Here is a 12,408-nt window from a genome sequence, read left to right as displayed (position 1 = left end):
CCATTTTTCTATTGATCGGTACTTCAATATTTTACATGCATAAAATATAAGTATATATGAGCTAAATCAATATGGGCTGAAACAGAGAAACTTTTTTCTTAAATGTATAAATCGTTATAATCCCAAATTCTTTGCGTCACCATTAAAATTTTAATAATCTACAATTGAAAAAAATGCAGGATACATTTGTACTTCTTTAAAATAGAGAAATTCAATAGTTGCACTCAATTGAAGGCTAGTACAACAATGATTGATCATGATTATTGATCGATTGAATAAGCGCACATAAAGACAATTTGTTTCAATATTCTTGAGAAGCTTTATCACTCTTAGATGATCCTGTCGTAGTTCCAGTCTTTTTTGGTAATAGAACAGCCTGAATATTTGGTAAAACACCGCCTTGTGCTATAGTTACACCGGACAACAGTTTATTCAACTCTTCATCATTGCGTATAGCAAGCTGCAGGTGACGGGGAATAATTCTGAAAAATGCAATGAAAGATCATTTTTAATTGGAATTCCGTCTTGAAATATAGTGAGATTTATATTGATATTTATAAATATTCGTGTTTTCGTTAATACTTCAGATTCATCTTGGTTTTGAGTTTTGAACTCGAAATGTATTAATCACTCCAATATTAATATGAGATATATTTAACAAAAATCAAAAGGGAATTGATATATTCAATGTGTTCATCAAAAGAACAGAGGTTTTGGAAAAATTATATATACGTAAAGAATTTATAAAATCATGACTGAGAATCGCTAGCAGCCTCTCATATAAGATTAGTTTCTTGAACAGTATTACAATATTGTAATTAATGCGAATATAATGTTAGTATGTTTTTCTGTCTCATACGATCGAAATTTCTAGGTTTGATTTGTAGAGATCAGTGGAAAAAAGGGAATCGAACTATCATTATTCCACAGACTCAAAATTAAATTCGCTAAAAGATCCGTTTGATGGAGTTTCGCTCATAATTTAAATTTTCTTTGATTAGGTACAATGTTGAATTGATCGAATGAATTTTTTCGATAACAAAAATTGACGAAAAATATTTCAACGCACGAACCTCGTTTTTTTGTTGTCACGAGCAGCATTTCCTGCCAACTCAAGAACTTCAGCAGCCAAGTATTCTAAAACGGCAGCAAGGTAAACAGGAGCACCGCTCCCAATGCGTTCGGCGTAATTTCCTTTACGAAGAAGTCGATGAATTCTTCCAACGGGGAACTGAAGACCCGCTTTATTGCTGCGCGTCTTTGATTTACCCTTGGATTTGCCAACTACAAAATTCACATATCAATCATTACTCCACAATTTTTTGTTCCTTCATAACTAACCGAATTTACTTATTACTCCAACTTACCGCCACCTTTGCCTCGGCCAGACATTGTTCACACAATTTAAATTCAAAGTGATATATGGACGGGAGGAAAAAAACGAAAAAAAACGCACGTAAAATCCAAAGAAACTTGACAGCCGATGGGATGGATAAGTCGAAATGCCGCTTCCACATAAATCTCGGAAGCGTGTGAAACTATTTAAGCGGCAAAACGCGTCATCGACGCTCAATTTGCGCGGGAACATGTTCTTAGTGCGACGAATTATTTGTATCCCTCCTTCCCAACCTTCAAATCCCTATACAGCAGCTAGAGGAAGAAAAAAAAATGTTCCAGAGTAGGGACTCTAGATTTGGCCGAAAATGGCTGGCCGCCGTCACTATTTCCGGTCGGCCAAAGTCACTAGCCGAAAAAAATGGGGTAAGATAGTTGTAGAAACAAGGCACAGATATCGCAATAAGCTTTTTCGTCGATAATTCAGAAATTACAGTCTCGACGGCAGGGGTTCTCAATGAATTGAAATACGCACACCTGGGCCACCCGAGACTCGTATCGTAGCAGCTGCTGCACGTCGTTTTGACGTCAGGTCATGGTTTCCAAAGTGTTATTTCATGCGGAGGTATAAACAATGAGGTGATTATCACCAACATTATTAAACACGAATTAATCGCGTCATTGATAATTGACTCCTTCCACTTTTAACTATAATTATTTTCATTCATAAATTACACTCGGCATGCATCAACACTTTGGGGATCATAACCTCAAAATGTCAAGATGACGTATCGTACAACTACCAATAAACAAGTTTCGGAAGCGTATCTATTCGTATGTATTCATATGAGAATGAGAACCCCTGCCGCCGAGACGAATTTCTGAATTATCGACGAAAAAGCTTATTGCGACATCCGTGCCTTGTTTCTACAACTATCTTACCCCAATTTTTTTTAGTGACTTTGCCCGACCGGAAATAGTGACGGCGGCCAATCTAGTCCCTACCAGTTCCGGACGGTAAGCAGAGATGTCGCTATGGTCGTTTTTGTTGTATATTTCCCCTCGGAGCCGCTCGAGCCAATCATCGAGCGAATCTGCGTTACACGTGTGCAGCGTGCAGCGTGCAGCACTAGCAGTTTAGAATAAGCATCGTGATCGTGCATCGTGTTACGACTGTCGATATAACCGTTTCATCAGCATTGAGGTTGTTACAGCATTGTTTAAGTTCAAAAGTTTTAAAAACAAAAAAAACTCTGCATTACGAAATGAAACGTGACCTGGACGGGAAAAAGCGAAAAGATATCATCGATGACACTTTAAAAGCTTCCGTTAGAAAGAAAAAATTGGGCATAAATTCAATTTTGCATAACGGCATTTCCGACGAGCAGAACAATGTTTCTCTGCTCAATTTTCATAATTCAAGTGGTAAGGAAAAAGAGCAGAAGAATAAGAAACGTAAAGGTGGAGGAATTCAGCAAGAGTGTTGTGTAATACAAATGAAGAAACCAAAAATCAACAGCGTTACAGGAGAAACTGCCAGTGTACAAGACAGAAAAGAAATTGGTTCCAATGGCTTTTCCGCCGATGTTAGTCAGATCGATGCTGGTAAGACGAAATAATATATATATATATATATATTACAGTACATTTGAGATGTTTTTTCACCTAGAGAATGTAGTGTGTATTCTGAAAGATCTGAAAATAAATCCATACCTCTGCGTCTTCGTCGTGGCAACAATTTTGATTGGCTCCAAAATTGAATGTTATCAGACTCGAATAGATGATTATCATCTTCGTTATACTATTCTATTATCAATTGAATAATTGAATTCGTTGGGAAAAATTAATTAAACGACCCAAGACAGGAGTGATGAAGGAGAGGAGGCGATTGCAAACATATCGAACGAAGAAGCAAACTCATTGTCCGGAAAATCGCTGAGAAAAAGATTCAATTCTAATGAAGGACTCAACACATTGAGGAAATTTTTGGTAGCCTGCAAAGAACTCAAGGATAGAGATCTTGCCGCTGAATACTTACATGCCGGAGGCAATGTTTTAGAAATTCTCAGACTTTTGGATACTTCTGATAAAAAAAATGTTAATAACGCCAGTGCTGTATTCTCTGCCATACATCTTATAATTATGAAGTAAGTGGAAAAATGTACAATATTGATTTGAATTTAAAGACAACACTTAAAAGGCTTATGACCTATCGGATAGAATCCAATGATTTTAAATGTCCTTCAGAAACATGCGAATGGATTCAAATCAAGTTTTTCAATTTAAATATTTTTTCATAAACTTTTTTCCAAAATGAAATGGCAATCGAATACTTTCCATTGCAGAATCTTATCGGAATATCCCCATTACCGATCAAATGCGCAAGAGGCCTGTCGCCACTTGATTAATTCTCATTTATCATTTGTTCATGGTATGTTGTCGAGTCAGAGCAATGCGAAGCACCGGAAAATTGTTCTGCGTCTATTGGCATCGATGGTTTCTCTTGGTGGTAATTTACCCCAAGAATTATTGGCTCATACTTCGTTTCACACTCAAGTTTTGGAGACTTTGTCGCAACAAACCAAGCCCACGGATTCTTCGAGTGTCAGAACTTGTTACATACACTTTGTACTTGCCTTTCTCGTGGAAGGTAATTCCTCTGTCATTCGAGCTTTACTCGATAAACGAGGAATGCTTTCTTGTATTTTCCCCGAGTTGACGTACGATTCTCACACCACCGTTCATCTCGTCCTCGACACCGTGAAATCTTGGGTTTTGGAAAATTCGGCCATCAGCAAAACTACCAAATTGCATGTTTTTTCAACTCCGGTTTTGCAAAGTCTTGTCTCGTTATACAATTGGAAGGGACCCAAAAATTGGCCCGGTCCAAAAAGCAAAAAACGCGAACGGACCGACACTGATTTCGTTGATCCGGAAGAAAAAAAGGTAATCAAGAATTTTTCGTTCATCGTTTTTTGTCACATTACCTGCGCGATAAAACAACATCATCATCATGTTCAATAATCGAACAAGTATTATTATAGTAAAAATGATAATCAAAATTCAACAGTCTGATGAGGTAATATTCAAGTTTCAATTCGATTTTTTGACGTCGACAGATTGCAGTGGAAGCGGTGCACAATTTCCTTATAACTCTTTTGACTTCAAACCGACATGGAGTTATTTTTCACGATCGTAGTTTGGGTACATCTACTCGGAAGTACAATCAATTGGTCAACACCATATTACAGAGTCTCGAGCGCCCTTGGGAACATCCAAAGCCTTTGGACCTCGTTATAAAAATTCTCGTCGCTTGTCCGGATCTTGTGAAATCTCAGCTGGCTTATACGGAGCCATTTCTTGAGCCAAGACTTTCAAAAAAGTGGATACTGGCAATGAGATTCTTGGGTCACTTGTTAGATTCAGAAAATCCGGAAAATTGTCTGAAACCTTGTTTATCAGAGCTTTCGAGTTCACAATTACTCAGCGCTGTCCAAAATTTGACGATTCCTCTATCAGTTCTGAAAGGTGCTATCACTCGATCTCTGGAGAATGAAATTTTCATGATACGACACGAGGGAATCCGACTGTTGATGAAAATGCTCAGACAAGCGAAAATTTTCGCAAACATCGTTCAAGAACAATGTGATGAAGCCGATTACATTCTCTTTAGAAATTCCATGACGGATTATATTTTAAAAAACGTGCCGAGTCTCGAAAAGATGTTCAAACTTTGGAATCTCGGCTTGGCGGATAAATCTTGGCATGTGGAAAACAATACCTCCGATCGGGAAGAGATTAAAGAATTTATGCCATCAAAACTACAACACTTAAATGCTATTTTGGATATGTTTGAAGCTTATAGAGAAATGTGTCCCGGGCTTGAAATAGCTCTCTCAGCTTCCGGTGAACTAAGCTCGAAAATTTTCATTACCGGGTTGGACGAAATTTCAACGGACGACGAGGAGGAGAGCAGTCATTGCAGACAAATGAAAATCAAAGCTCTGAGATTTATTTTATCGATCGATTCCGCATCTTTCACCCCTAACGAGCCCCTCTTTGGAACAACTCTCGTTTTTCTTTTAACGAACCTTGTCTCGAGAAAAAATGACACAGATTTTCAATCACGCAAAACGGTCAAAATGCTTCTACTAAGCAGCGGAATATTCGAAGGTTGTCAGGATCAAATTGATTTTTGGATCGAGAATCTTGCCGATTTGAAGAGTCAAGATGAAAAGAATCTCGTTGCACATTGGTTCGTTAAAGTTGTTGAAATGGCGATTACGAAAACCGACGAATATTTGGAACTCGTCGTCGAAGCGGAAACGGATGCCGTCGATGGAAAAGGCTTTGCCGAAGAAGCTGCAAAAAGAATGCAAGACTTTTTTGACGACCTTCGTGACAAAGACGGAGATATTTCACAGCCAAGAATAAAAAATATTGCATCCGCTATCGCCATTTGTCCTATCGTATTTAGCGCCATTGAAAATGCTCAGAAAATATGTGATCCAGTTATCTCAAAATATTTGTCTCTCGTTATGATTGAAATTTTACATTGCCAAGTTGATCCTGGGACTCTCGTCCGATTGGCACGCAATCTCGAACAATTCTCGGCCAAAGAATACTTGAATTCGTGGTTGCCAGAACAAAAACCAACGAGTATGAAAAAAGAAATATCCGCTGGATTCTTTTCGAGGAGAACATTGAGCAAAGCTTTGCTTAAAGACGACGACGGCGAGACGATTGGGATGACTTCAATTTCAAATATATTTCAAGGCTCCGTGCGGAAAACAGAATTTCTTTATCAAGGAGAAGAAATAGTTCTTTTTCATGATTTCGATCAATACGAGATATATATTTTGTTCAGAATGACACTTTATTATTTGAGCCAATTCATTCAACGCGGACAATTTTCTGAAAAAAAATTTGATTCTCATAAATCGTGTCTCATCGCTCTCCTCCACATGGCGAAAAGTCTCGACACTAATTTACTCGATAAATGTTGCAAACTCATCTTCGCGCATCCAACGATTTTTCAACATTTTTCGCCATATTACAGATCGAAAAACAACGCGGCAATAATCGTGACCGCTGGACTGGTCGATATATTTCAAACTGCAATTGATATCAACGATTCAGAATCTTTGCCAACTTTATTCTTGCCCTACAAGAATAAATTAATCGCTCAGTTGAGCTCGGCCGTCAAAAAGGCCAAAGATGGTAAAAAAGTAAAAAGTTGGATGTTTGTGATTGAATTTATAGAAATTCTCCGACCAATGGCCAACGACGTCGTTCAATTGTTGACACGAATAATTGATTTGCCACAATCAAATTTTCTGGCAGAAAAAACTGGTTTCACGATTTGGACCGATCTCGTCCCAAAGCTGATTGAAATATTGACAATGAGGAAAAATTGTCACTCCTCGGGTTCTTCATCAATTATAAAGCCGAACATAGTGAAGAAAATAATGTCTCGCTTGATTCAATTGAAAACTTATCCTAACATCCGGCTTGACTCGTGGGAGAGCAATTTACAAAGATACCTCGAGCATTATCCTCAATGTATTGCTGGTATTGACGGCCGTGAGTATCATTATTATTATTGAGATTATACCTTCCATTCTTCAAATCACAGACTTCATTTTTTATTAGCAATTTCATGTTCCAGATGCCTTCAATTCACTATTGAAAAGTTGTAAAAATTCGGCAACCATAAGTCTCATCGCTTTCCTCGTCAGCAGGAATGATCAATTTATTTTACATTTGATTCAATTTATATCGTACGAACCAAAAATTATCACGGAGAACGACCTCATTTTTTCAATAATCGCTAATCGTTCTTCGAGTTATCCGTGGACTCAACATTTTTTGAAGCAAATTCATCATCATTACAAAAACGATGTTATAAGATATTTTACTGAGCCTGAACAGACTGCAGACAATTGGATATCGAGAAATATTAAAGCAGTAGCTTTTCTCATTGACTCTTGTTTTGGTGAGTAAAAAAAAAAAAAATTTTAATTAATTTCGATTCGAATCAATATTCGATTTATCGGGCGGCACATCTTTCGCCTTTGACAACACAAACCGTTTAAATAATTATAACGTGAAAACGGTAATTACAGAAACGAAAGATTGCGAAACAGCGTGTGAAGGAATGTTATCGAACGGTGATAGATTGGATAACGTGGATCTCGGTTTTGTTCAACTGTTGACAATTCTTTTCACAAAGAGTTCAAAACTCGAAAGTAACTCGGAAGAATCGCTGACCAAGTTAATCCAAGTCCTTATGAGAATAACAGTTTCGACACTGAAAAAAGATGCCAAGAACGAAGAAAAATTGGAAACACTGTGCCAAAGTTTGATAAACACAATCGATTTGTTAAGATCGAAGCAAAGTGATTTCATTCATGAAGAATTAAGTAAAAATTATTCGTGGCCACAGTTTACGAGATTCTCGCTCAAACTGGGATTAAAAGCCTCGAAGGAGGGGAAAAAACATGCTTCTTTGCTCAAAACACTCGCAAGGGTTTGTGACGTTGCTTACAAGGATGCCAGCGAGAATGAATACGTTAAAACGCTTTTTGATATGACGACTTCGCACTCGGAATTCGTCAATTTGATACTGAGCACCCAAAACCTCAAGAGTTTGTACCTCTTTTCATAAATGAGAATGGTTATTCTTAGAGCATTTCTGTTATAGTTTACGATGAGCCCGGTTTCGTTTCTATAAAAAATACCATGTTACCGATTGACTGCAATTAAATTGAAAAACAACAAAAATATCGATTCACCGAATATTGGCTTCTTCGAGTTTTCATCGGTTATTTATACATTTGCATTGTTTTTTATTTTTATTTTTTTCCAGGAGATTTAGCGGAACTGATTCTGGTTCTCATTCGCAAGAATCATTCGACAATGTCATCGTCTCAGATACCTCTTTACTTGGCAGCTTACAACGCGACTCTTAGCGAGACCGATCAATTCATCTTCCTCGTGAGAATAATATTTTGTTCAATGTTATGTATTTCTTCGTCAAAGTATCGGTTCGAAAAACCTGCTTCTATTCTCCTTCAGATTCTTCAACATTACGAAGCCAACAAAATAAAATTCAACGAGTACAGACCTTATTTGTGGGGCGAAGCTGCTGCTAGTCATTACAGCGTCAGGGGCGAAGCTGACACCGCTTTATGGAGACAACCCTCCACTTCACAAGTCCTCGATCTCTTCAATTCCGACATGGTTGAGGAAACGATCAAACGGTTTCCAGTTAATCGGGATCTTAAGGTAAAAAAAAAATATTCAACAGTTTGTTTTTTTTTTTTCTTTTTTTTACCGGTTTTGACTTTGCATTAATTCTCAAGCAAAGTTGATTCAAGTCCTATAAATTTTTTATACGTAACCTTATATAAGTTATGCGATAAAAAGGAAATCGCGTTCAGCTATATAAAATAAGAATAAATTCGAGAAATGTGCATGAAAAATTCACAAATTTAACGATATTCTTCAGCGCCTGTTATTTTCAAGCTCTGTCATTAGAATTTGTAGCTTCGTACGCTTCGTAGCTTCGACGATGTAGAAGAGAATACTAAAACGTGACTTTTCAGTATTTCGGAGCATACGAAATAATTGCTTTCCTCCGCATTTTTACTTATTTCAGCCATCGGGCCTGAGCGTGGCTACCGCGAAAGTTTACGATCCCTCGTTTTATTTGCCACTGATGTCCTACCTGTTGTCCGACAATAATGTCGTTGCCTGCCACAAAGTCACTCAGAGCGGTGCTCTCGCATTAGTTTTCGCAGCTTCCGGTAGCGCTTGCGTGGAAATTCGCCTCGCTGCTTATACCGTCATTTCCCGTTTCTACTTACACTTGGAAGCCACGAGGTGAGTCCTGGAAAGATAATTTTTTTCCCCCATAATTTATCAAGATTTCTTTTTTTATTAAATTGAATCGGAAAGAGATCATCTATATGTGACTAATCGTAATAACTTCATACCATCGTATTTTCAGTTCAAAAGAAAAGTGTCTCTGGATTCGTTTGATTGACGCAGTGAGAAATGGGATTCTCGATACAAATTCTTCGCTAAAAGATTTCCGTCCGAGCTGCTTGGTCTCGACTTTCCTCGCTCGAGCCGCTCTCGTCACGACACAACCCACGAATCTTCTTTATTCACCGATTCAAGCGTTTCTCATGGCTAAACCGGCACTCGAGTTCAACGTCATTCCAGAACTGTTGCAATTGTTTCAAAGCTCGGACGTTGAACATACTGCTCATAGGCATTGGATCCTTCGAGTTATCCGCGATGGCATGAAAACACAAGTTGATATGGACGTTGCATTAAAGTCTGTCGTTTTCAAAATGCTTCTTGATTTTTATTCCTGTCTTTTGGCCGATCCAATCACAAAGGTACAATGCCATTTTTTATTTTCCAATTCCTCTGCCGGGCGCGCGTGCTCTTATCTTCACTATTCTATGTAATACGAATTAGTCTGTGATCGGAGATATTACGATCATGAATTTGAAAAACTATTTTCTTGAAAAATTCTCGAAGAGCCATATGTTTTTTTCCAGTTTTTAGAGTTTTATAATTTAACACTTATTACGTATATCTTATTGCAGCATTTGATCCTCGAAATCATCGAATCAACGGTAAAAATCAAGAAAGCCGGATTGTTGCTGACTCAAAGTTACGGACTCGTAGTTTGGCTAGCGGAAATTTCATCGAATTTAACAACCGTTTACCAAACGGAGAATGTACAAGTCATCGTGTCGATAATCCGTGAAATTTTGAATTCGGTTACGAGAACGAACGATCGCGACAAAGACACGCAATTCTTGTTGCTTAATGTACTAAAAAATGTTAGCTGCTCGTATAATTTGTCGAAAAACACGAGTGTCAGTTGTTTCAACAACTACATGAGCTCGTTGAGCGAAATTTTGCAAAATAAATCTTTGAGGTCGGCTCTGACTCGTCAGGACTTGGAGAAGTTGGTGGAGATTGGAAAAAATATTTATGGGGACGTTGATGATATCCTTGATACATTAGAAAATGGCGCTGAATTTGCAGCCAGGATAGACGATTCGAAAGTTCTTGATGACGAGATTTCTATTGGTAGAGCGAACCTCAGGAAAGCAGTTTTTTTTTGGTGCGGTCGTGCTACACGGTGATCCCGTGGTGATAATCATCACTCAAAAGAAACCTTAATTATCTTAAACATTTTCATTGATGGAATGCGAGTACACGAATTTTTGTCCTCCGTCATAGAAAGAAGACAAAATTCACAATCGCGGAGAGTTTTCACTTGAATTCCAACGAAGCAAAATTCAATTTCGAACCGCGTGTGCGCGCGCGCGCGCGCGCGCGCGTGTGTGTGTGTGTGTGTGTGTGTGTGTGTGTAAATAAACAACTTTGATGTATATAATAAAATTGTTTTTTATTTTCAAAAAAAAAACTGTTCAAAAAAACAATCGATCGATATCGCGTTATCTGGAAAAAGAGTTTGGGTGCTTTGACCTTTGGAATCCTGTCGTTATTTAACGCGACACGATTAAAGGTATGAATAGAAACATCTCTGCATAGGAATCATTTTTTATTTTCCTAGATATTTTCCTCGATGCCGGAACCCCACGAATAACAGCTGCCTAAACATAATTCGAGTCGGGCCTGTACGTGCATTGGTGGGTGCATTGCTATATACGTTTTTCATCTTACCGTTATTATTTTTTCGTTTCTGAATAGACCCTTCCAACTTGGGATATTCTCAGTACTTTTCCGAAACGTGGACGTCACGCTGAGACACCATTTGCGACAGCCATCCGGTGGAATCCTCCATACCTCGAAAGATTAGGATTCCTATAGTTCGAGCCATGCGAGCATTCTGTGTATCATAAGCTGACATTATTTCAAAAACTAGTAATAATGAGTTTCATTTGCACGTCCCTTGTGCATGGCTTTTTACGTTGAAATATTTCTCTTTTACTACATACTAATTCGACTTCTCTAAAAAAAACTGACATAAATTTACATTAATTTCTACCCCCTTAGCCTCTTTATAAATTCTTTCCTTATACTTTGCCCATCTCTAGGCTCTTTTGTCTATACCTCTGTTGTTTCAGTAAAAATTAACTGTATTTTTCGATCGATCAATCGATCGACGCATGTTCAGAAGTTGCTCGAATTGTAAGTAACACACATTTTCTCCTCTATCATTGATCCTCGTCTGATTAGCTCTATTCATTTCATATAGGATAAGTACATCGAACGATCCAACTGAGTTCAAGCCGCATCGTCGGAGAAAACAACTGTGACAAGGGACTTTCAATGATATTAAATTTCGGTCATCTTGAATGTATCTAATTATACAAGCCTTTTTATTGTTAAACTATTGGCTACGACGTTATATTCGGGAGAAAATGAACAACGAAATTATCCGATTATTATGTGCGGTCGAGTTGCATCATGTAGCTACGCCCAAGCCCAAACTGATGTTTATAACAATGAAGAAACGAATCTTTTCGCTAAGATTTAGCCGGCTGTTCTAAAGAATAGCTAAAGTACCTATTCCCTAATAATGTAACAAGCCAATATTGATTCAAGCGAATATTGCAAACAAAATCGGGAACATGATAATTTTCAAACGAAATGACAAATCGTATCTATCGAGATTCTGATCGTCATAACTTATAGCATATACTGGACCATTGTTAGGACTCGTCAGGGGATTGAAAGAACTAGGTCTATTTCAAACTTATGCCGACCGAAATTTCAAAATGGCCTTGTTGCTGTCCGACGTATCAACATACAATTTAAATGACAGGAAAAGGGAACGGGCGACTGTGAAGGTCCGACAATATAGTCACGATTTACTGTAAAAATACGTGCTTCATCGTAGAATACCGAAATATGCGATTAACTCATATGAAAACGAATTCGTATGGAACGGCGGTAGACCAGAGAGAGGAGCGACTCGAATCCAACACTTCCGCAATTGGGAGGGGGATTATTCTCAGTTGCTTTTTGACAGCTAAGTTTTATTTTTCGTGACAATGACAATGGCCTTTCTCATCGGCG

General features: G+C 38.0%; 2 protein-coding genes across 2 annotated transcripts; one reads left to right on the top strand and one right to left on the bottom strand.

The window, feature by feature from the left end:
- Positions 1-127: 127 nt before the first annotated feature.
- LOC122407495 (histone H2A-like) lies at positions 128-1,605 on the bottom strand. Its single transcript, XM_043413753.1, has 3 exons — positions 1,368-1,605; positions 1,074-1,284; positions 128-482 (listed from the first exon to the last, which is right to left on the bottom strand). The coding sequence occupies exons 1-3, from the start codon at positions 1,390-1,392 to the stop codon at positions 302-304; spliced, it is 417 nt and encodes a 138-aa protein (XP_043269688.1). The 5' UTR covers positions 1,393-1,605; the 3' UTR covers positions 128-301.
- Positions 1,606-2,457: 852 nt separating this feature from the next.
- Positions 2,458-10,722, top strand: LOC122408265 (nucleolar pre-ribosomal-associated protein 1). Its single transcript, XM_043414954.1, has 11 exons — positions 2,458-2,940; positions 3,197-3,482; positions 3,681-4,281; positions 4,455-6,918; positions 7,004-7,330; positions 7,461-7,982; positions 8,204-8,331; positions 8,413-8,622; positions 8,996-9,219; positions 9,347-9,743; positions 9,957-10,722. The coding sequence occupies exons 1-11, from the start codon at positions 2,601-2,603 to the stop codon at positions 10,503-10,505; spliced, it is 6,048 nt and encodes a 2,015-aa protein (XP_043270889.1). The 5' UTR covers positions 2,458-2,600; the 3' UTR covers positions 10,506-10,722.
- The last annotated feature ends 1,686 nt before the right edge of the window (positions 10,723-12,408 follow it).

This window comes from Venturia canescens, chromosome 3, assembly GCF_019457755.1.
Source record: "Venturia canescens isolate UGA chromosome 3, ASM1945775v1, whole genome shotgun sequence".
NCBI lineage: Eukaryota > Metazoa > Arthropoda > Insecta > Hymenoptera > Ichneumonidae > Venturia > Venturia canescens.
This window is presented reverse-complemented; position numbering and strand designations above follow the sequence as displayed.